The 24,364-nt window shown below is 48.5% G+C and overlaps 2 protein-coding genes across 5 annotated transcripts in view; one reads left to right on the top strand and one right to left on the bottom strand.

Annotated features, from left to right (window-relative positions):
- The window catches only part of Gmpr (guanosine monophosphate reductase), a 35,835-nt gene extending 22,859 nt beyond the window's left edge, over nucleotides 1-12,976 (top strand). For both annotated transcript variants that reach the window (XM_041632786.1, XM_041632787.1), the window contains exons 6-9: nucleotides 1,383-1,489; nucleotides 7,129-7,171; nucleotides 9,713-9,872; nucleotides 12,447-12,976. In XM_041632786.1, coding sequence (XP_041488720.1) covers nucleotides 1,383-1,489; nucleotides 7,129-7,171; nucleotides 9,713-9,872; nucleotides 12,447-12,627 — 491 coding nt within the window. In that variant the 3' untranslated portion in view covers nucleotides 12,628-12,976. The remainder of the gene's footprint in view (nucleotides 1-1,382; nucleotides 1,490-7,128; nucleotides 7,172-9,712; nucleotides 9,873-12,446) is intronic.
- A 3,345-nt stretch (nucleotides 12,977-16,321) lies between these two features.
- Atxn1 (ataxin 1) overlaps nucleotides 16,322-24,364 on the bottom strand; it is a 382,090-nt gene continuing 374,047 nt past the window's right edge. For all 3 annotated transcript variants that reach the window (XM_041632783.1, XM_041632784.1, XM_041632785.1), the window contains one exon: nucleotides 16,322-24,002. In XM_041632783.1, coding sequence (XP_041488717.1) covers nucleotides 23,472-24,002 — 531 coding nt within the window. In that variant the 3' untranslated portion in view covers nucleotides 16,322-23,471. The remainder of the gene's footprint in view (nucleotides 24,003-24,364) is intronic.

Genomic DNA, 24,364 nt, shown 5'->3' with positions numbered 1-24,364 from the left:
CCCACCTAGGCAGTGCGTAACTTTCTGAGCAAGATACGCAGTCCCTGGTCTGCCCCTCCAGCAGCACACGGAGACCCCACAAGACATGCCGCAGGAGGTGAGCAAGCTGCAGAGCAGGAGGGTGGCGGTGACTCACTCACGCTTGAGTCCCTGCATTCTTTCCATGCTATTTATAGCGCTCTCAGGCATGAGGCTCCTTCTCCGTGTCAGGTTAGCCGAGGGTGAAATCTCCACAGCTTACTATCCAGCAGAGAAAACAGTCCCCAGAACTCCTACACAAATATTAATTGAAGCGGGATTCTCAAAAGACAATGCAATACGCAGCTTCCCTGGGGCAGTGACATTTCAGATGAAGTCTGACAAATGAAAAAGGGTTGCCTGGACAGTAGGGAATGTTAGGTGGGTGGTGGAGGGGAGAGTGAAGAGAAGAAAGGAAAGGAGGGGGGGGACGGGGAGGGGAGGGAAAAACTCAGTATAGAGAACCCCTGAGGTGAGAAGAAATTTGCTGAAAAGTCAGTGGTAAGCGCACAGGGAAAGAGGGGCAGATAAGATGGGAGGCAGGTGGGGCACTGAGGTGGGTACTCACTTGCTTTGGGGATAAGATGAGATTAAAGTGGGAACAGGCGACATAGGATCAGGATACTGGTGTTCTCCTGGACCCAAGAGAACACAACCAGGACTGAATGGGACATCAGGACAGGAAGAGGCAAGGGAGAAAGATATCCGTGTGTTGGCATGACTACTGAAAGCCAAGCTGACCTCAGGTCTGGGCTGAGTGGGGACTCAGGCCAAGGAGATGAATGGAAGCTGGGCTATGTTTGGCCCAGGATTGAATACATAGAAAAACAGTTATAGGGCTTCCTCCTCCCGAGGGTTTGTGAAGATCAGGCCCAGGGACAGGCCCTTCTTTTCCCTAATACAAATGTGCTCCATTATAGCCACACCAGGTAGGTGTTGGATTTCCAGCCTCCTAGGCTGAGCAGTGGAGTGTGGAGAGTAGCTTGGAGAAGGCTGGGGGGATTCCGAGTGAGCTCTGGAAGTGGAATCTGCATATGTGGAAGAGTGAAGGATGTGTGGAAGAGAGAGGAAGCTAGAGCCAGTGTTCCTCCATTGCCGGGGAGTAGACATCGCAGCAGAAGGGGCACTGAGGGTTTGTGAGAGATGATGTCTAGGACGTTTGCCAAGGACAGTGGTGAAGACTTGAGGGGCGCATGTGGCCAGTGATGTGGTCCCCATAGTGAGACCTTGTAACTACAAGCACTTATCCTGCAAGCATGCCCACGGCTTCACTGGGGCAGGGCAATATGACTGTGAAGGGCATCATTTTATGTTGTGTTCTACTCATCCGAACCATCCCTGCATATACCTCTCCTTCTGTGCAGGTTCTGTGTGCACTACCCGAACCAAGACAGGAGTGGGCTACCCCCAGCTGAGTGCCGTAATAGAGTGCGCTGACTCTGCCCATGGCCTCAAGGGGCACATCATCTCTGTAAGTATTAGGAGGGTTTGGAAGCTGTGGGGACCATGGGGAGATCATGACTGTGGCCCTGGCCCTCAGGGACCATGCTGTCTTCAAAGAACCTTTTTCCAAATACTGTCACATTCTACCTGTGTTAGGGATTTGGATGTTAGGATGAATTTGCGTGGGGCTGACATAGGCCATCATATCTCAGATCCGGGAGTTGGGAAATGCTTTGGGAAGTGATAGGAAAGGGGGGTGGTTTATTCCAGATAAAATGGTATAAGGGAGCTGAAGAACATTTATGAAACAAGAGGACATTTAAAAAGACCTCAAAGTCACCATTTTGGAGTGGTGACCTGGGAGGGGGCAGAAGAATGTGTGTCACCGATGAATTCCAGGGCGACTGTGGGCAAGAACTCTGGGGGACATGTGGAAAGCTGGGCTTTCTTCCAAGTGTAATAGGAAGTCATCAAAGATGTCAGTGCAGAGGGCGAGTGGCTTGTCTTATAGCAACCAAATCAGGCTCCTTTGGGAAGGATTGGGAAGGGACAGATGAGGGAGGAATCTAGCTAGGAAGGTACAATTCAGACTGGAGGTGACCAAGCCGTCCACTAAGGACTGGGCAGCAAGTCTGCAGAGTCACACCCCAACACAAAGAGTGTTTAGGGAACAGAACTAAGTCTTGGCAGTGGAGTTGGTATTTGTGGGGCTGGTAAAGGAGGAAGAGTCCGATTCTGCTGCATATGCTGGTTCACAAGAATGAGAAAAAAATTCACTTTGGTTTTGTGGCTTCATGTTGATTTTTGAGGGACATGACAGGCACTGAGGAGGATTCATGGGCTGGAGACCTGGCAGCTGAGGAGCCCATTGGTCTTGGGAATCTATGTATGGCTGAGGAAGCAGGAGGGTGAGCAGATGAGAGGCAGACCTCAGACCTTGTGTCAGGGGCATCTAACAGGAGGAGCGAGTGAGCTGAGGTCTGTGGGTGCTTCTGCCTCCCCTGTCACTTGTGGAGGGCATGGGAATGAAGGAGTTGAGCATGGTGCCAGCATTCTGACAGAGCTCCTGAACAATGATGTTGCTCACCATCTTTAGCTATCAAGTGTTACTAAGGATTGAGTGATTGAATGACAAGGTGCGGTGGGTTCTTCCTTCTGTGCACCTGCTCTACACCATGCCCTGAGCCACCATGCCAATTGCTGGCGATAGGTTTGCGAGTTGAGCTGCTCACTCTGGGCTCATGTTGTGGTGAACCATGGCACCTGCTTGTGGAGCCGAGATGGATGGATAGATGATGTGTCCGGTTGTTTCTTGGTATTCTCAAGCAGTGGACTCCAGCTCTTCTCTGGAGCACACATTTATTGAAGTAGCATGTAAAACACTGACAGCATCGCGAATCTGCATTTGCAAGCAAAGGCCTTTAATCCAGCTGGAACCACCCGGGAATACCAGGCTCTAGTCTGCTTATGACTCCAAGCCCCTGTCAGGAACTAGCTGTGAGGATGCTTCCAAGAAGCTTGTGTTTATACCTACCCATTCCTGGACTCTATAACGTTAACTCTTTCCGAGGTTAGCCTGGTTGTATAACTTTTCCAGGGGAGATGGGAACGAGCATTTGTTTACACCAGATTAGGCACAGACGCCAGAACAGAGAAATGATCCCACCCATAGCCAGCTTGGTGAGCCAGTGGTTATGGGGCTTGCTTACAAGGACATGGTTGAGGAGGATGTGTGTCTCAGAAACAGCTGCATCACTGCCAAGTGCCACCCGGATGTGAGTGACCACCTCCCAGATGTGACTTAATGTAGCTGCGGTCCCGAATGCAGTCAAACCTCCTAGCTCCTTTATAATCCAAAACCACACACAGCTGGGCAGGAATGCGTGAGTGGCTGGGCTTTCACTCTCATCAGACCCTCCCCACCCCTTCCTTCTGGGAGGACTTGGCCTGATCTTGTAAGGGTCACACGGTCAAGTCATCACAGTTGTTCCAATGTTGCGACGTTAAGGACTGTCTACTAGCAGGAGGACAGCCCCAAAGCCTCAGGTGTGATTGTAAGTCTCCATTACCGGTGGTCGTTGCCATCAGGGGTCACATATTTTGACCTCACATCACATACAGGTCGTGAATGGCTCCTGCTAGCAATTGAGAGGAGGTTATACCATGTTAGTACATCTTTCTTAGGATTTCTATGGCTGTGATAGAACACTACGAGCAAAAGGAACTTGGGGAGGGAAAGGGTTTATTTCAGCTTCCAAGTCCACATCATAGTTCATCACCAAGGGAAGTCAGGGCAGGAGCTTGGAGACAGGAGCTAATGCATAGGCCATGGAAGAGTGCTGCTGACTTGGACCGCATAGTTTGCTCAGCCTCTTTCTTATACCACCCAGGGCCAGCGACACAGGGGTGGCACCACCTACAGTGAGTTGGGCCTACCCACATCAAAAACCAATCAAGAAAATGCTACAGACTTATCTAGAGGCAGATCTAATGGGGACATTTTTTCAATTGATAGTCCCTCTTCTCAGATGAGTGTAGTTCAGTTGTTCTCAACCTTTCTAATGCTATGACCCTTTACTATATACATAGTTGGTGACCCCCAACTATGATTATTTCATCACTGCTTCCTAACTAAAATTTTGCTACTGTTATGAATTGTAATATAAACATCTAACATGGAGGATATCTAATAGATGATCCCATGGGGGTTGTGACCCACATGTTGAAAACCATTGCAAGGTTGACAGAGACCTAACCAGGACAAGGTCTTACTATAGGCTCGTTCAGACACCATCCTTATGTCTAAAAACTTCGAACTTCCCAAAGATTGGGGTATGGTGGGGTAGACATACACATGCCTCCCAGGTGACTAAAGGGAGGTCACCCACCTTCTGTGCACAGCATCACATCACAGTTAGCCTAACTTGGCCATTCTGCAAGGCAATGACAGCTTGTTAGAAAGTCTTGGGCCCTACCCCAGACCTGATCAACTAAACCAAGAGCTCAGAAGGTGAGCCCAAGGATCCCTCTAGATCCTCCCCCACCTGTCCTTGACCTTGAGAACCACTGGTTTCTACAGAGGAGATTAGGCCTCACTGGATAGTTCCAGAGCCAGGTCCCACTTGGAGTACTGGGAGCCACTTCTGTGTAGATTAGCAGTGGTAACAGCCCAGGCCTGCAGTACTGTTGCTATGTGAAGAGTGTACCTAGTAGCCTAGCCATGTGGGGTCTGTTCAGCAGGCAGTGGAACCAACAGGCCAGGCTTCAAGTGTTTCTGTCATGGCCCACACGGGAGGAGGCAGGGAGAAGGACTCCTGATCCAGTCATGATATTTCAGGCAATGTTCAAGGTGTGACCAGTTAATTGTCTATTTGCATCATCATTTAGAAAGATCTAACCAAATCTATTAAATAATTAAATTTTGGGAGGCTCGGCGAATTCACCAATAAATTAGTACTTAACTTAGGGAAGTCTGAGGAATGCCAAATAAACACGAAGAAGAAAACTAGAAATCATTCGGAAGGCTGTCTGCAGGGGTTGTTCTAATCTCATTTTCCCACTGTTACAGCTGTGGGGTTCTAGGGGCGTCAGTCTCTCAGCTGTGTGGTCTTAGGAGAACCACGGTTTCTCAGCTCTGTGGTCCTAGGAGAGCCACGGTTTCTCAGCTGTGTGGTCCTGGGAGAGCCACAGTTTCTCAGCTGTGTGGTCCTAGGAGAACCACGGTTTCTCAGCTGTGTGGTCCTAGGAGAGCCACGGTTTCTCAGCTGTGTGGTCCTAGGAGAGCCACGGTTTCTCAGCTGTGTGGTCCTAGGAGAGCCACGGTTTCTCAGCTCTGTGGTCCTAGCAGAACCACGGTTTCTCAGCTGTGTGGTCCTAGGAGAGCCACGGTTTCTCAGCTGTGTGGTCCTAGGAGAGCCACGGTTTCTCAGCTCTGTGGTCCTGGGAGAACCACTGGCATTCTCTCAGCCTTGTTTCTCTACCCAGTTCAAGATACCAACCTTAGAATCTTGACTTTGAATGAGGAACTGAGTAAGTTTAGAGTATCTTTCGACCAAGGAAAGTATTTGAGTCCTTAGTCATCATCCGTGCCCCCCCCCCATCCTGTTCCCTTCTTGCTCTCACCATCCTCTATTTCAGAGGTCTGAGCCATAATGTGTGCTTGGGTGCACGTGTTGCATAGGAGGTCAGAGGTCAGCCATGAGTCACAACTCTCAGGCACTTTCCATCTTTTGTGTGAGACGACATTTTTCATTGGCCTGGGACTTTCCCATACAGGCCAGGTCAGCTGTCTGGTGAGTTTCTCCAGGCTTTATCTATGGCAGTGCTGAGGTTGTATGTGTGCTGTTGAACCCAGCTTTTATACCTGAGTTCTGGGTCTTCAAACTCAGGACCTCACAATTAGGAACCAAATGCTTCACCAACTGGGTAACTGCCTCAGCCCCTGAGCAATTCTTTTTAAGCATAAGAGGCCCACTGAAAACTTATGAAACAAATCACTTACGTCCCATAATACCTTTGTCCTTCAATATCATGTTACCCATGCTGAAAGACAAAACAAGAAACACTTGTTAGTTGCTGCTTTGCAGATTTTCCCAGGGCTAGCTCTTTCTACAGTCTTCCGGCAGCCTGGTCTACAAGAGCTAGTTCAAGGACAGGCTCCAAAACTACAGAGAAACCCTGTCTCAACCCCCCCCCCCCAAAAAAAGAAAAAAAATGCCTTGCTACACTTGAACACAATTGCCCCCCAACTTGAGAGGCGTGGTTCCTACAGGTGCATACTGTGTTCTCTTTCTAACCCAAACATCCAGCTCCACATAGCTGGCTCTTACCTTCTGGAGCTGGGCCTTTTCGTGGAGGACCGTGCTGAGCCTTGCCTACATCCCTGTCACTTTATCCCACCTGACCCCATCTCTTCTCTTTGCTTCCTGGGTTGTCCTGTGTTTTCCTGATGCCCCAGAGCACCGTCACCCTCCTATGTCTGTATCATCCAGGATCTGTTGGAGCTATCAGGTAGCAGTCTGGGCCTTTAGGGTCTGTTCATAAGGAAACATGTGAGAGCCCCATCTTAGGAATTTAAAACTGGGTTGCAGTAGCCTGAGGTTGCAACTGATCCCCACTGCCCAGGAGGACAGCCTGTGTTGTGTGGGCAGAGTACATGTTGGCAGTGAGCTCTTATTTAAGGACACGATGGACTGGAGACACAAGGCAGCTGAGAAGATAAAGAAGCCAGGTCTATGCCCTTTTCTCGGCTCTTAAAATAATCTAGCACTCAGACTAAATAAATCTCACCTTTCACCAGGCAGGGAGGGAGGAGTGGCTTCAGGAAGGAGCAGGGACCATGGGGTGGCTGGGCAAGTTATGTAACGGTCTAGCAGAGGACAGTGGTTAGTCTGCCACACTTGGTTCTCCTCCCCAGACAAGGGTACTTGAGCCCAGATGGAGGAGGGGCTGGCATGCCAGTCTATAGCCATCAGAGAAAGGATGTGGTTTGGGACCCGAAGTGCCAAGGATAGTACCTTAGTTAGAAAGTCAGCCTCCACGTTCTTGGGCCATCTTCTTGGCTAGGGGTGGAAGGTGGCTCCTGGTCACTTTATTCTCATGGGTGAGGCATGGTCTGGCTTGTCCCCTCCCCCCACCTTACTGATCCTCTCCTTCCTTTCTTTGAAGGATGGAGGCTGTACATGTCCAGGAGATGTCGCCAAAGCCTTTGGTAAGTGCCAGGGACAGCCCTGTTATTGGAGGAAAAAGGGAAGGAGGGGCTCTGGGCAGTCCGGAAGAACCAGATGGAAGAGGGAACCCCTGAGGGGCTTCTGGGCTTATCGGGAGTTTTCTTTGCCTGGATTTCATTCCCATCTGACAAAATCCTGGCTCAGTTTTGGTTCTGGTCTGTAGCTGAGCAAGCTGGGTGTTCAGAATGGGGATCTGTGGTGAAGGCAATGCCAGCCAGAAGCGGGTCAAATTGTGATGGTTTCATGAGAATGAGAACGCCCAGGGCACCAGTGGCCTTGCGCAGTACTTGGTCTGTTGTGAAGAGACCACCAGGTGGTTTTGGCTCAACCTGAGTCCCCACCTCATCCTGGCTGGACCCAGTCTTGGCAGGAGGCTGGTCAGCCTACTTCCCACTAGAGGGCAGCAGTGCCCACTGTAACCCAACAGAGCTCATAGGGCCTCTGGGGTCCTGGTATTTGCTCCACACTGTCCAATATCTCAACAAAAGAGGCAGGGTGGTAAAACAGGACTTCCGAGCCCTATGCTGGCTGCTTAACTTTCCATAATCCTTATAGAAACCAGAACTAGCTGCCCAGCTCTGAACTGTTAAGTGGTACACTACACCACACGCACGCACGCACGCACGCACACTGGAAACTTTCTTAGTGATAAAAACAAAAGTTCTCTTTTTAATACTTGGATGTGTGCAGGCACCTGCACGTGGATGCCAGGGGACACCTTATTGGAGCCAGTCTCTCCTTCCACCATGTGGATCTGGGGGATCAAACTCAGGTGTTTAGGCTCGGCAGCAAGTGTCTTAACCCGATGAGCCATCTCACCAGCCCCTGTTCTGTCTTTAGAGACAGAGGAGCAGGCAGAGAGTTCCTGTTGGCAGGGTTTCTTAGCAACCCCAAGTATACCATAAAAAACCCAAGTGGCCTAGGTCAGCCGTAGAAGGAAACATAAACCTCTGTCTCTTCCATCTTGCCTGGCTTATGGTCCAGAGGACAGAGGCCCCAGGAGAGAATGACATGGTCATAGTCCTACAGTTCAGGGCAGAGAGAACTCTTGCTTTCTTGGCCATATCCTTAAGCATCCTTTATTGTGTGGTGCTTTCTTCTGCGATCTCCCAGGGACCACAGCACTTGGAGCTGAACGCATCTAAAAAGCCCCTTCCTTTAGAAAGGACCTTGTTCCTGATCCTGGATCTGGCCCTTTGCTCAGCTCTCCTCCGACATTCTCCGAAGTGCAGCCCTGCATGCCCTGAGAAGTGGGAGAGACCTTAGCTAGAAAAGGCCAATCGGAAAGCCAGTGGAGTGCTGAGAAATAGAACGCCCCGGGAACCATTTAACAGTTGTGCTTAATGGAGCGGTGCTCAGGGTGCCGCTGCTGACTCCCTTCATCTGGAGGTTTGACCAGATCAGTCATCCACTGTCCCCTTAAAACCACAGCAGGGGGGCTGTGGTCATCATCGGTGTCTGGGAGCTGCTGACAGTACCCTGTGGAGTCCATGCTGTGCCTTGCTTACCAGGGGCCAGCCCCACTCAGCATCCCTTTATACGGATGAAACAGAGTGGGGCTGACTCTGCGCATACCCGAGGGGTAGAGCCTTCCTTATAAGAAGTGACATCAAGGCGACATCTCCCCTGCTGTTGACCTGCCCCTTCCCCGATTACTCAGCACCCATGATGAATCAGTTTAGTGTTAGATTCCTCAGTGACTCAGGGAGAGGCATGGTTGTTGGTGTTCCACTTCCTAGGCCACTTTTCTGTTGATAGACATTAATTTGGTTTGTGGCCGAGGAGGTTGGGATGCCCAAGAGCACAGCGTTGGCACTTGCCTGGTCCCTAGAGAGGACCTCCTTGCTGTCCCACAGCCTGATGGTGGGTATCACACGGGGGAAGAGCAAGTGTGTTTTACAGAGCTACTGAGATCTTCATGGCTGTGGATAAGTGATGACTTCCCAGAGGCCTCACCTCCAGTGTCCACCCTCTTAGAAAACTGGAGGTGGGCAGTTAGTTTGTGATAGGTGAACTCAACTCGTGCATCATATTTGATATCCGTAGTTACCCAAGAACAGCATATAAAGATCACTTAAAATTCTGTTGAATTGTTTTTGGTTTGAGATGGAGTCTCATCTAGCTTAGGCTAGCGATGTAGCCAAGGCTGACCTTGAAAAACTTCTCCCTGTTCAGTCTCCACTTCCCAAGTGCTGAGATTATCAGCATGCCCTGCCATGCCTGGTTTACACAGTGCACAGTGCTGGGATCAAACCCGGCGCCTCCTGAATGATAGGCAAGCGCACTCCCAACTGAGCGGCATCCCCAGAGCTGCAGTGATTGTACTGAATTCAAGTCAGACAATGCACTAAGACACATGTGATTTTCAGGCTTTGGTGGATCTAAAGGAGAAAGACCTGTTTGGAAGGTGTCATAGCCAGTCACTGATACCTTCAAGTGCCGACTGTCTCGTCCTCTTGTCCGTTCCCCACTCACCCCCCACCGCCTCTGACCCGTCCTTTTGTCCATTCCTTGGTATGTAGGTGCCGGCGCAGACTTCGTCATGCTGGGAGGCATGTTTTCAGGCCACACCGAGTGTGCAGGAGAGGTGATCGAGAGGAACGGGCAGAAGCTGAAACTCTTCTATGGCATGAGCTCTGACACAGCCATGAAGAAACACGCGGGGGGAGTCGCTGAGTACAGGTATGGCTGCCATGTGGCTCAGGCTGCGTCCACCAGTCTGGCTGGCTACTCTGTGTTATAGTCCCCTTAAGTGGGGGGAGGGGTGCTAGAAAACACCCCCAACATCTTTGTATGCTGCACGGACTTCCATCCTACTAGCATTTGTGAAAGCAAGAGTGGGAAAGTTGGAGATGTGATTCTAGGTCTGGGAGGGACACGTGGCTGAATGGGAGGGAGTATTGCCTTGTCCTGAAAGACTCCACTGAGGCAGTGACAGTGGTGTGGGATGTTCTGGAGTATGGGAAGCTAACTGCAGTTGCCATCTCCCCCCTAACCCCCAACCCCCACCCCCCGTCATTTCCCTCCAAGCGGGAGTCTTGATAAACATGGTGTTACAGTAGCAGGGGAACTAGGCAGGCAAAGGTGTGGGGGCCAGCCTCCTTGAGAAGTGGAGCACACTCCTTACTGTCGCTTCCTGTCCCCTCCCTCCATGGTACCTGGACATTTGGCCAAGAATCCCTTTGTCTAACCAGCAGCCAGTTACCTTCCGAGGGCCATGTGGAGTCTGTGCTGGGCCGAGATGAACCTGAGCCACCCTCTGAAGTACACTTCCCCCTCTTCCAGCTGTTGTGGAAAGTCCTAGAAAGAGCAGAGTGGGAAAGGCAGGGCAGACTGCAACAATACAGATGCCAGGAGCTGAGGGAGAAGCCATGGAGTGGCAGGGCGTTCAGGAAGTTCCGCAGGATGAAAGTGCCATCAAAACGCTGAGCCTCTGGTTCTGGAAGCGAATCCAGACCTTAGAGTTCTTCATTTAGAATGCTGCAGGTCTTCCACCCACAGTTAGCCTGAGCATCACAAGCTTAGCCTGCTCCTGTCTCTCTGGCACTCACCATGACCGTCCCATGAGATGACTCCCTCCTTTGACCCCATGGTTAACTACTGCCTGGTTATTAGTGCTGGGCTAGCTGCTTGTCAATCATTAGCACTTATGTGTGTCTTACAGATGAGCAGATGTTGGGGTCCAACTTTGAATTATTCACAAAAGATGATGTCACCTTAGCAAAGGGGAAAGAATCTGGGAAGGTCATGCAGCGTCTGAGAAGAACGCAATGGCAGCTGTTGTGGGCACACATGGGCATGTGTCTGTCTCAGGTCACAGAGTTCTGTGATCTGACCATCTTTATGTGTCAGTGACTCTGGTTTCTTGAGCTTTCTGCTCTGTAGCAGCCACCAAGCAGCCCATCCAGCCAATGGTTCAAGGTGCCGGAGTTCACGAAGCTCAGAGCACAGATGCTAAGATAGGATTTTGAATTCTAGACAATGAGCTTCAGACTGAGTTTCTATTTTTCTAGTTAGTGACTAGGCACAGAACATTCAAGAATTTGGGTACTTGTTGGGATTTGCCTGGTCTGCGCCCTCTGTGATGCTGCCATGAAAGCATGGGCAGACTGCATCTCCAGTTTGCAGGACCAAGGTTTCCTGGTGGCCTTGGGATGATGTCATTTGATGTTTGTGTGTTTAGGCCCAGCCTAAATGACAAAGCCCTGCTCTCAGACTGTGGAGATGCCACCTGAAGTTCTGGGGGTTCCCCACTCACAAAGCTCTCCCCTGGCTCTGAGCAGCGGGTGTGGTGATACATGGGAGCAATTGGAGCTGGTGGGCGCTAGAACCCGGCAAAGGACAGGTAGGCTGCAGGGGTGTGGTCACTCCATCTTCAGGGCAAGACTTTTTATATGCCCTAGGCAGACCTGTGTTGTCCATGGTGAGGACGTTTAGCATCCACAGGGCTGGTGCTGAGGACAGAAAACCTCTGTGCCTTTTCTATCAGTGAAAAGGGATGGATGGAGCTGACCTAGTGGGTCTGTTTTCCCCAGGGAGGAATTCGGGTATTGGCTGTTTGGTGGTCAGTTTCAATAGGAACCATAACAGCAGAGAGGCATTTCTAAGGAGAATGTCACTCCTGGGGACAGTGGGGGCAGGTGTCTCTATCTTTGTTCATATTGCTGACCAAGACTTCTCTTTCTTTGGTGAGTAGGGAAGTTCCTCAAGGCTTCGAGGAATACACCATCTGCTAGGGACTTGGTAGGGATGGCAGAGCGGGGTCAAACACCATCCTGTGGATATACCATCGCTCTTGGCCTCATAAACTCACTGAAGCTGTTGTCACGTGGATCAGACTTGCACCATATAAGGGAAGACCTCGTGACACCCCACCTGTCTCCAAGGAGCTATAGCCAATGGTTGCTGGGAGGGGAGGGGCAGTCATTTTCTTCAGCAGTGTGACCACTAGTAAGGCGCCTGTGTACTACTAAATACCCTCAACCTGGAAGGAAGGATTAAATGCAGTGGGTCACAAGCAGATCAATAAAACAAAACGGCATGAAAACAGGGGGCCGTGGTGAGGAAAGAGAGGGGCTTTGGTGGGTGCAGGAACAGGATAAGAGAAGATAATGGGGAGTAAAAATGACCAAAATACATCATCAGCACGTATGATGTTGTCAACAAAATAAAAGCTATAGCGGGGATAGTTCTACCTGGGTGATTAAGGGAAAACGAACTGGATTAACCCTCCTCCCCCTCTCCTCCCCCCTCCAGGGCCTCTGAGGGCAAGACTGTGGAAGTGCCTTACAAAGGGGATGTGGAAAACACAATTCTGGATATCCTGGGAGGACTGCGGTCTACCTGTACCTATGTAGGGGCTGCCAAACTCAAAGAGCTCAGCAGGAGGGCGACGTTCATCCGGGTGACCCAGCAGCACAACACAGTGTTCGGCTAACCTCAGGGATGCAGAGATGTTGAGCTGAGTGGAAACCACTTCCCACCATGCTTCTCCCGTCCTCCTTTTGTCTGTCCCAGTGGGCTGGCTGCGCTGCTGCATGGTGGAACAGTGCCACCGCTGATGCTGACATCGAGTCCTTGTCCCGATCTTGCACCCAGAGGCCTTGGGGCTTGCCCTGGTGCGTGTGTGGAGCCCAGAAGCAGGGTGCTTGTGGGGCCCTGGGCCAGCATCTAGAACTCATTGCCTCCTCGTTTCAACCAACCTTTGTACCCTTATCCTTCCACCTTTGCTTTCTTTCTAAAGGACAATTGTTTCACTTTTAATAGAATGCTGTGGTCTTGATTGAGTGCTGGAGTTTGCATATTCAGGAGCATAGTTGTATAGAGTCGCTAGAGTTGGGAAAGCCTCCCCCAGTCAGGTAAGTGACCCTCAATTGTTAACACACAAGGCACCTGGCTGGGGAAAAGGTGTGGCATGAGCCTAAGCAACTCACATCCCACCTACTGCCTCCAGCTTTTGTTGCTAAAAAGAAAAGAACGCAATGGTCAGGGTCAATGGACATGAAGAATCCTGCCCATGCTCCCGCTGAAGTCCTTCTTGGGAACAGGTCTTGTCTCCCTACCTGTTTGGAGCTGCTTGTAGCTAGCAAGCCTGTCCTGTCTTAGATTCTTGTATAGTTTTGTCATAGACTGAGACCCACCAAACCTCTTTCTTTCCCTTCTCAGTCCTAACCTGAAGGCTAGCTCCTCTTCTTTAAATAATTTAACTTTATTTTATGTGCATTGGTGTGAGGGTGTCAGATCTCCTGGAACTGGAGTTACAGGCAGTTGTGAGCTGCCATGTGGGTGCTGGGAATTGAACCCGGGTCCTCTGGAAGAGCATCCAGGAAGGATCTAGCTATTAGCCCAGGATGACCCCAAACTTGCCATCCTCCTGCTTCAGCCCAGCTAGGCTGGCTCCTCTCCAAGAGCTTACAAACCATCTTGAAGTCCTACAGATGTTTTATGAGACTATAAAGAATTCTTGCTGAAAACCAAGTGCTCTGTGGCCTAAAGGTACTTAAAGTGGGAGTTAGAGGAAGTCCCTTGTACTGATTCTGCCTAGGAAGAAGCAGGTAGCTCTGCAGCAGAGTGGACGTTATTGGTTGGTAAGAGGGACTGTGTCCTGGGAAAAGGCTCCTTTAAGCCCCGAGAGCTGTCCTGCAGTGTGTCTGTCCTGTGTGCTTGATCTTGCTGAGCAAGGGCTAGTTAATTGCCAGGTGTGAACACTACCTGATGCTGTAGGGAAGATCCAAACACACCAGTACATGGGGGATTGCCAGCCCACTTCTAGACTGGTATTTTTTAAGGCTGTAGTTTAAGTTTGGGAGATTTGCATTCTGAACCCTTCTCCAACCCCTGCTCCCAAGGCCAGAAGAGTTGTTCTTATACCTGTAGAAATGTGAATGGTTGTACTCAGGAGGACTCTGTGATGGATGTGTTCACTACTTTTTTTCATCTCAATGACAAAACACCTGGAAGAAGCAGCCTAAGGGAGAAAGGATTTCTTCTAGCTCGAAGTTCAAGTGATACTGACCACCATGGTGGGCAAGGATGGGAGTGGCTGGCAGCTGTGACCAGCAACACAGGCTGCTTGTTTACAAAGCAGGAAATCAGATTACTGACTACTCATGCTCCATCTGGTTTCCCCCCACCTCCTTTATCCAGTCCAGGTCCCCAGCCCATGGGATGGTGCCCCTCACTTTCCAGTTGGGTCTTCCCTTCTCTGTGAAGCCTTTCCGGAAACCCCATCACAGAGTGAGTGTATCTCCTTGGTGACTGTAAACATAGACAGGTGGACAAGATTAACTGCCACGAAGTCATTGCACAAGAGGCTATGCAATGCCAAGGAGAGGCGGCACTTGTCTAGAGGACGCTACTTCCTTTCTGTCCCACCTGGGTCAAGGGGCCACCTCTCTGGAGCATGTTTCATCTTTTAGCCCTGAAGTCAGTTTAATGAGCCTAGAATAAGTGAGAAGAAAAGGAACGTTTAAGTCCATTGAAGTGGACTTAACACAGCTGGTAAGGAAGGTCTATCTGGACCTGTGCTTTTCTCCAAACCTCCGTTGTTGTAATGAGCTATGTATCACCTGTGTCTTTCTTAGGCCTGGCCCCTGTGTTAACACTGCAGCATGTGCCACTGTGGCGGACATTGCTCTGAGGGTGCCATGCCATGTGCCCAGCATGCTCCCGCCCTGGGCTTCTGCTTTCTTTCCCCGCAGCAACCAGGCTACTCATCTCTGTTCTCTATAAGCCTTGTTGCAGACTAATGGCCTTACAAATCCAGAGGCTAGTCCACCCCCATCTGGTTCTAGGCAGATGATGGCCAAGCTCTTGTAAAGCTCCAGATACCCAGGATCATCTTGGAGCAGAGGCTTCAGCAAAAGAACACACATTCCCTTTGCTGTAGCAGGTCCATGATGTAATGGGCCTAGAGGACCCACTATTTGGACATCCTTCAGCTCAGGCACCCACTACAACATGGCCAGAGAAGTCCTGTTGTCCGTGTATGTATGGGACTTCCTGCGATGGACTGGGAGGTATGGTGGCAGAAGTGACCGTGGCTGTGACAGCACGAGACTGCCTGCTCACATCCCTGTAGACAGGGAAGCAGAGCAATCAATGTTGGCATTTACCTCCTAGGTGATAGATATCAGGGAGCATCTTCTTTGGAAAGGCAAGCACAACCCTAGAGTAGGGAAGCAGGAACGTGGTACCTTTGGTCTCAGACTGGTGCAATGCTTCTTCGAGTTTTGAAGCATGCCTCAGAGTAACACAGCAAGCTGTGTGTTTTTCCTATTCAGCCTTTTGCATTCTCTTAGCCACAAGCAGTCTCTCGTTATCTAACCCGCACCGTACACCAGGAACAGCTCTTCTAGTCTGGTCCCTTGAGGCTTCCTGGCATGAAAGTTCCCCCTCCACCACCACACACTAAAATACAGTATGGAGAACCCAAAATCCTTGTTTCAGGGGCTACATGCTGCTATGCGGCCTGGTTTGCTGGGATGAGTCCTAATTAGATAGGTCAAAGATAGAACCAAGAAGAAAGTCTAAGTAAAGAGTTCCCATTCTTCCCCAGCCATGTGAGAACTCTGACCTATTTCTGGCATTCTCTTTCTCCCCGGTGTGAGCCCAGATTTCAATCAGAAGAAGTCCATAGGCACGGGTGTGGATGGGAGCAGGACAGGACATACCTGGGGATGGCTGATCCTGGAGGCATGACTTGCCTAGGCAACTGCTGAGCCACATCTTTCCAAAACCGAGCCCAACACCAAGCTGTGCACGGTCTTCTCGAGACAACCATGGAAGTGGCTTCTTGTGCCGGAAGACTTGCTCCGTAGGTTTCCATGAGGCACGCACCCTGGGGGAAACACACTCCTCAACTCCAGGTCACTTCCCAGTTGGAGCAAAGCTGCAGAGCCTGCATTGATAAAGCCACAGAAGGCGCAAAGCTGCCGGTCATTTGAGAAGAAAAACCTAGAATGGTGAGCAGATAGGAGATGCAGATTAGGGACATTCACGCCTCACATGACTGCGGTCTCCCCAGGGTGAACTGAGGTGACAGGGCAGGGGCAGTGAGGAGGAACCCACACAGTTTTCTCAGCCACGGTTTTTGTTAGGGACCCAAGAGAAGACAAAGACCCAGGTTTGCAATTGGCACTGTTATTTTATTATTAGTACGAGTATTATACAATAAACTTGTACTGGTATACAGACGATTTATTTAAAACAATTTTGTTCAAATTTTGAATCAAACATTGTTTTATTATAATAATAATTTCTACCTAGAAAACCTGCAAGCACCATCAAAGAAAGGGACCATAAAATTCAATAAACAGACTCGAGTGTATCCTACAAATAGACACACCACGATTAGAAAATAGAATATGAATTCTTCCATTTTTTTTAATATTTGTTTTAAAAAAGCTAGTGCAAGTACAACATTTTACACTGGAATTACAGAGAGTATGCACGCATATGGAAAAGTTCTCCTGTCACAATAAAAGCTCTTAACTATGTATGCACTTAAAAGTTTCTTTTCAATAAGGTGCAAAAAACTTTTTTTTTCCCTAGTTCTCCACATGGTAGTACCCTCAGCCCAAGTTTTGGTGTCTGTTTCCCCTTGGCCTGTGGGAGGCATATGAATGGAAATTGGAGGGTTTGGGAACCTGATGTGAAAACCTTCGCTGGTTCAGATCTCAGGTTCTTTAGGGCCAGGACTCTACTGGTTAGAGATGAAGACTGTCTTATTGAAAGGCCACCACAAATACTGACAGGACTCCGCTGCGACCCCTTTCAGTCAGCACCACCCAGGATTACACTTGAGGGGTGCAGGTGGGGGAGGGGCAGTAGTCACAGGGTAGGACCAGGACCCTGGTGGCTTGCCAGGGTTATGCCTTACTGACTCAACATTTCATCCCACTCTTGGTCTAGAGAATAACTTCAGAGTAGGTGGCGTGGGTAAGAACCAAGAGAAACCTAGGCACCATCCGTCTTGGTCACGGATCTTTCAAGACAACAGTTCTAAGCCAGTGTCACCTCAGCTGGGTAGTCTAGGGGACAGTGCATTATCTCGGTAAGGGTTACTGTAAACAGTGCTTCTTCCCACACAGGCCTGCAGACTGCCCATCCAGACAGCAAAGGAACAAGAAAACATTGAGTGGATGGCATTCTCCAAGTGTTCCGCAGCTCAACAGTGTTAGGGAAGCTCTTGTAGACTGATTTGTGTAGATGCTACCTAATGTCCAAACTCATGGCATTGGGGATACAGGCGAAGCTCCTGTATGCAAGAGTTGGGATGCAAAGTGCTGAAGCCTCTGTCCCCTCTTCTGCCTCTATCAAGGAGAATGTCAGCTACAAGAACTTACACAGTACGGGAGGGGACCCAACCCCAAATTTAAGAATCAAAGCTAGGGTCTGTTTACCCCCTAAACTGTCTGATTTGAAGCACCCAGCTCAACTGTTGAACAGGAATCTAACTCTGACAAACCGCTCTGCCTTTCCTCTGGCCTCTGCTTGAGAAACATCCAAATGAAAGCCAGGCATTCAAATTGGAATTGATGTTTTTACCCCCATGTAAATGAGGCATGGGGTGGGAGGCAGAAGGAAAGCTCCTTTTCTTTTTCTTTTTGTCCCTATGTGAGTCCTGTCTTACTGGGAAGGAGGATCCCTTATAGAAACACTTCATGTTCAGGATTATATTCTTTGGGTTTATAGGAACAGGAAGTGCTGAAAATGTCAGACATCATCCAAAGAAAAGAAGTTGCAATGGCTTAAGAAGGGAACTTAGAGAAGTACTTCCGGCCTAGGAATGGACAGTATCCTCAAATAGTGGAATACAATTGCCCATTCTTCACACAAGAACCGCATGTAACAAAAACAGAACAGTAAGCATAGGTATAGTATAGTTGAAGAGCCTCTGACATCGAAATTCTTCCAGGCCATAACCATACAAATTGGATCATCAAGACGACAAATTCCTATATACAAGAAAAATAAAACCCCAAAACATGTAACTTTCATCCCTCCTCTGTTTTGTCTTTTTTTTTACACACAAAATATGAAACTCACGGTTTCAACAGATCTGTCTCTTTCAAACACTGAATGAATCATCTCAACATTCATTTTTCTTTTGTGCAATTAAAAAAAATTATGTACTCCCCAAAGTGAGTGCCTCAAAAAAAAAAAAAAAATCTCCCATCCCCCACCCCCCTTTGGCTGCTCAAATTAGGTGTACTTTAAAGAAAGAAAAGAAAAGAAAAAACTTCCCACAAGGTATAGTGCTACAAGAAAAAAAGTCTATCAGTAAGTAAGGTAACGTTTGAAGCGAGGTCATCTATGTGAGAGGAATCTCAGCTCCAGAGTAGAAGATGTGCAAACTGTTTGGAGTTGCCATAGGAACAGAAACACAGCACTGTCCATGGAAAAGGGAGGAACCCAACCCAACACAACAGGTCATATGCATGTGCTTTATAAAAAAGTAGATTCTCTATAGTTATTACTCCATTTGTCTTTAAATTCTCTATTTCAGAAATTCTGGGTTCAAAACACAACCATGGAAGCAAAGGCCTTTGCTCCACTTTTTAGAAAATAAAGTATAATTCTCTTGCCTTTCATCTCAACCACCAAAGAAACTGGATTGGGCCTTGGAGACCAAGGCCCTGCATTCCCCTGACGTCCAAGGGGACCGACTAGGAAATTTTGGAAGGGCAGAGGGTTTCCAGGAGAGAACAGACCAGTTTGTTGAGCGGCTTGTGGCTCAGGAAACAGTTGCCATGCCAACGAACACAGCTCAAAATGTCTGGCTTTCTATCCCAAGAGCTCTGCCTCCTCACCCATGTCTGAAATAGGTGTTAGTGTCTTCAAAAGCATCTACAAAACAGGTTTCCTTAGTAGTCACAGATGTTAAAGGGTATTGTCAATTGTTTCCTTAAAAAAAAAAAGAAAAAGAAAAACCCAAAGCTACAACAAAAACAGATTTTGGCAACGTATTTCAGTAAAGATCAAACTATGTGCAAAGAGTGGATTTTCTGATCACTAGGAGCTACTGTTCGTCTTGGACATGCAGCATTATATTGCAATCTGTGCAGTAGCCAAGGAGCAATCCACACGATGCGGGGAAATCCAAACATTCCTTGAAATTGTACAACCCTACTCCAGAGCAGTCCAAAGTGCTGTTGCTGAACACATCCGTGTTCCACACACACACACCAGCCCCATCCCTGAGTAAGAGGTGTGAAAGGTTCCGCAGAGTTCCTTGCAGGGGAGCAGGAAGGACACTGCCACTTCCTGGTGGGGGTAAGGGGAGGAGGGGAGGAACCCAACAAGCTCACCTAACAGAAAACATACAAGGTCAGAATTCAGAGTTAAGGACGTTCTGCTGCCGCCACCACCATAAAAAATCAGGCCATCCCAAACTGAGCTGGAAGAATTGAGAAAAGCAAAATGTGACCAACATAGACAACTATCCTGCAAGCCCCGTCCCCCAAAAAAATGCAATTTGGATTTCCACTTCTAAAAAGATTTGAGGTAAGTGGCATCCATGGTCTTCTTTTTCCAACCCCTACCCCACCCCTGCTGACCCCAAGGTGGCCCAGACAAACTGAAATAATTCTAAAGTTAAACATTCTAAGGAACAGTCATTTTATATATTTAGAAATCCCTATAAAGAGAGGTTCTTGTTTGTTGGTTTCTTATTAGTAATATTACTATGTTTTCTTGTCGCCCTGACTCATTTCTTGGTGATTGTGTGTTCCACTGTAAACGCAAAAGGCCTGCTGTTATTTGTTTTTAAAAAAAATGGAAAGCAGGAGGAGAGAATGAAAGACAACTGTTGGTAAAATATTGCCAAGAGGACAGGTACAGAGGCGCGTAGCTGATCCTTGTATGCCGATGGCACAGCCGTGACTGTGTTCCCTACACGGAAGGGTGACCGCAGCTGCTTCAGGAGTCTGGCGGGCCCCACCCGTGTCTGCAAACCAGAGGTGGCTCCTGCCTCTGAGTGCTCTTCCTATTTGAGGAGAAAGCTGTCACAAGGAAATGGTGGCTGTGGTTGCCAGGTGGTCCCCTCCAAAGCCACCGGTGGGCAAGCTCAGAACACACGCACATTTGCACATAGGCAGTAAGTTGTTGGCGCTCAAAGGCAGAGAGCAAAGTCTCAAGGACCTGGAAGAGACTGAAAAGCGGGCTGATTGCAGCCCACACTGCTCCAGAGTGTGTTCTAGGAACCATCCGCCTCCTTGGCGCATTCCAGCTTCACTACAGAGTGAAGGGCCTTCGCAGAGTGCAGAGCGATGGGCCTTCTCAGCAAGCGAGTGTGCGCTTCCCTCTGGTCTCCTTGGATGGATGGCACTATGTCCTGGTGACAGATACAGCTCCCCTACCCCAGTACTCTGTATCCACATTAAGGGAAAGTGAGCAGGCTCGCCTCTCCTGGCTCCTTCCCTCCAGCGTTTCTCTGGTCAGCAAGGGGAAGGAAGGTCGACCCACAGAACAAGGAAAAAGCCCAAAGCGAATGAACTTTAACTAGATAGCTCACTATTGGCACACAAAGTATTGCACATGCTAAGAGAATGAGAGAGTGAAACGGGACAAATGCTTTAGAAGGACCAATGATTTTTAAAGTTCCTATACCTGAAATAGAACCACAAAAGTTATGATATTCCTATTGCTCTGAACTGTGAGTTTACCTATTTTAGTGTCGGTTTAGTGAATACAGTCAGTTCAATACCCGAAGTAAGCCAGAAAGTGATGTGTTTTCTGAGCTGTTGTAATTAGTGCCACACAGCACCCCTGTGGTGGCCTCCTATTCCTCTTACCATCAAAGATTAAAACAAGACAAACAATAAAAAAGAAAAGGAAAAAAAAAAACCCTAATAAGTGCAAGTGCCCTGAGCAGAATATATGGAAGATTAAGCAAGGTCTCTGAAAAGAAACATTAAAAAAAAAAAATCACAGCACTAACTAAGCAATGTGACTGCAAGAATGGGCCCACCCAGCTCTGCTAGGTGCTGGGAGGGTAATGAAGTTTAGGGAGAGGCCAGCTATTCTGAACTTACTCAAAGGTTTTTGGTACATCCCAGAAAAAAAAAAAAAAAAAAAAAACCATCAGTCACAATGAGAGCCTCTGTGTGAGTGCAGACTGGATAGCCAACATTTGGGTTGTATAAGGGAGAAAAGGTCTCTTTTTTTTCTAATTTGAGAACTAGAAGAAGTCCTTTTTGTTTTTCAATGGTTAAAAGAAAAGCCAAATAAGTACTTACTTGGGTTAGTTGCAACCAAGTAAGAATATTTAAAAACTTCTATTTATAAAACTTGGTTTAAAGCACTTTATAAGACACACTCAGAACCTGCAAATGATATTTTGATCTCTGGGAATGAAAACTTGTGACTTCATGAAACACCCTTTCTGGGTTTTTGTACCAAACATTAAATCTTGGTTTGATTTCAAATAGAAAAAAAAGTCATTCTGAAAAATAATATTAACACTTTTCCCCCAGAAATAAACAAAAAACCCACTTGCTCACATATATAAAATGTCTATATGGGAAACGCTCAGTGATTCTGAAAAAAAAAAACTCTCAGACCTGGCTTCTCATGACAGATGTGGCAGGTGACAAAATGACCCTGAAAGGAACAGAACCTTCTAAGAATGGCCTAGGGTCTAGGCAGGTTAGAAAGTAATTTTGCTACATTTATTTATGCTCATTCGACACCCCCCCAACCTTTCCCACAACATTATTAGATAAAAACTGCAGGAATATCACACAAACTAAAATCTCAAGATGTGCAAATCGCAAAGTTCTTTAGGAGCTCACCCTAAAAACACTGGACAAAAACGAGTGTCTTTTCCTCCCTGTGTTTTCCCAGTTTCTCTGCCAACTCTGCATGTGCCTTTAGCTCTTTCTCCAACACCAAAGTGACAAGTGCCTGCCGTAGTACTTGGTGGTCATCTACTGTCACGTACTAGTTCATAATTCACAGTCATATTCACACTCATCCCTTTACACCAGACGGGAGCTTTTCTGGCTCGTGGGCAGTCCTGCAGAGCTGAAAAGTAGTTACAGTGTTGAAAAAAAAAAAAAAACAAAAGCAACTTAGGTTTGTCTTTTCTTGCCAAAGAGTTTCAAGTTAGATACAGTACTCTCGCTGACTGACAGACCAAGGTGTTTGGTTAAGAAAAGTCTGCACACAGCACTTTTGACAGCTGAAGAATAGTAACAGGTGTGCGTCTTCCAGATCTAATTCTCCACGTCACACTGGGATTGAGAAAAAAAGAAAGTGGCACCGGAGTTGTCCATAGTCATGAACTAGAAACAGTACTAGACCTAAAAGACAGAGAAGCTGCCCGGCTCAGCTCCGAGAGCTGCCTGGCTCTCTCTGGAGGGGAGCTCGCATTTCCTTTCTGGGAGCAAAAGTCAATGCAAATAACCTGATTGGTTTTCCTAACACTGCACAGAAACCAGTGTGGGGTACTCCTTCTGTCCCCCAGCCCCACTGCCACCCCCCTGACCAGGGGTGACCTGAGGAAGGACTTCCCTGCCCACCATGACACCTGGTGACGTCACTGAGTCACTGGACTGGTAAAGCAGAAATGAAATCCCACTTGTGGCAGCTGCTTCAAAAAAAAATCTCAGTGCAGTCAGGCCCCATGGGGGGAAATATTTATATATATATATATATAGGATTAAAAGTTGCTTTTTATTGTAAAATATGTTGGAGAGAACCACGTTCTTTGAAACTAATTTCCTATTTGTCATCTGACACCTCCCCATGATGCCCTGAAGCTGGGTTCCTGAGGATGACTTTGCATGTAGGAAACCCAGGTCCCCCAATCCCATGCCGAGAGTGAGCAAGCATGGGAAAGGGAGGCAGAGAAAGAGAGACCGTCACTCGCTGCCATGGCACCCACGCACCCCTTTCACAGGGGCACACCCAGACACCCTTGCAGGTCACTTCCCACTGAATTTGCTCTTGAAACCAGTGAGAACTGATGCCCCTTGGCTCTGTGCTGCTGGAGAAGGCAGGTGCCGATCAAGCCACATTCAGGGCCACCTAGGATGCCCGGGAGCTCCATGGCCACGGTTCTAACCACCCTTCACCCCGCCAGCTCTCAACAGACACTCGCAGACAAGGCAAATGCACCAGTCTCCTGCGACACACCTGTGTGACTCTAATGACAAGGTTAGAACACAAACCTAAAGTAATAGGATAACATGTAAATACTGTGTTATTTAGCCTACAGTACAGTAATTGGGATACAGACAGCAAGGGAGGCCCAGGCCTCCGCTGCCGGCACGGTCTCTACTTGCCCACATTAGATCGGCCTTCGATGCAGATTTTAACCTCCTGAGGAATGAGCGAAGGCTTGGGAAGAGTCAAAGGTGGCTCGTCCTCCGACTTCTCCAGTTTGCGGGTCTCCGGGGCTGACCACCTCCTCTTCCTTGTGGCTGTGGGCTTGCTCGGTTCTATTTTGGTGAGGAAGGGTGCTGCAGGCAATCCAATCTTTTCTGGAAACTTCAGTTCACCATTCTCAGAGAGCACCTGGGTGCCTCCCTGGTTGATTCCGTTTTCTTGCTCTGCATATCTGTGTCTGCTGCCAGCCAGACTGTCCGTCTTGGCGTGCTTCAGCAGGACGCTGGCAGGGTCCACAGGCTGGCCCTTTTTAACAGAGCCGTTCTTCAGGTTCTTGAGGGTGAGCGAGATGCAGACATCCCCAACGGAGAGTTTGGAGCACGGCAGATCGAAGAGCTGGCTGGTTCGCTCAGGACAGCAGGACGACCAGCCCTGTCCAAACACAAAAAAAGGATACTCTACCAAAACTTCAACACTGACCTGTGGAGACAGAAGCGGAAGGAGAGAGAAGGAAGGAGATATTAGAAAATGGTTCGTGTGTGGGTTTTGCATGCGCCCACACATTGGTGTGAAGGCGTGTCACTGCATGTGCACAGAGGCCAGAGTTCCTCAGACACTCACTTTTTCTTTCCCTTTTCGATGCTTTAAGTTCTCTTTTAAAAATCACACACACACACACACACACACACGCACACACACACTACTCCCCATTTTCCCCTTCTAATCTCTTTTCAAACTTTATGTCTTTTTAAAATCTATAACCCACTAAGACTATGTAGCATCCCCTTTCTGTGCTGCACATCCCCTACACATAGGAGACTCACCAGTGGCCACACCCTCGG

This window comes from Microtus oregoni, unplaced genomic scaffold, assembly GCF_018167655.1.
Source record: "Microtus oregoni isolate MIOR12 unplaced genomic scaffold, Mior012 000042F_ref0000377, whole genome shotgun sequence".
NCBI classification, from domain to species: Eukaryota; Metazoa; Chordata; class Mammalia; order Rodentia; family Cricetidae; genus Microtus; species Microtus oregoni.
This window is presented reverse-complemented; position numbering and strand designations above follow the sequence as displayed.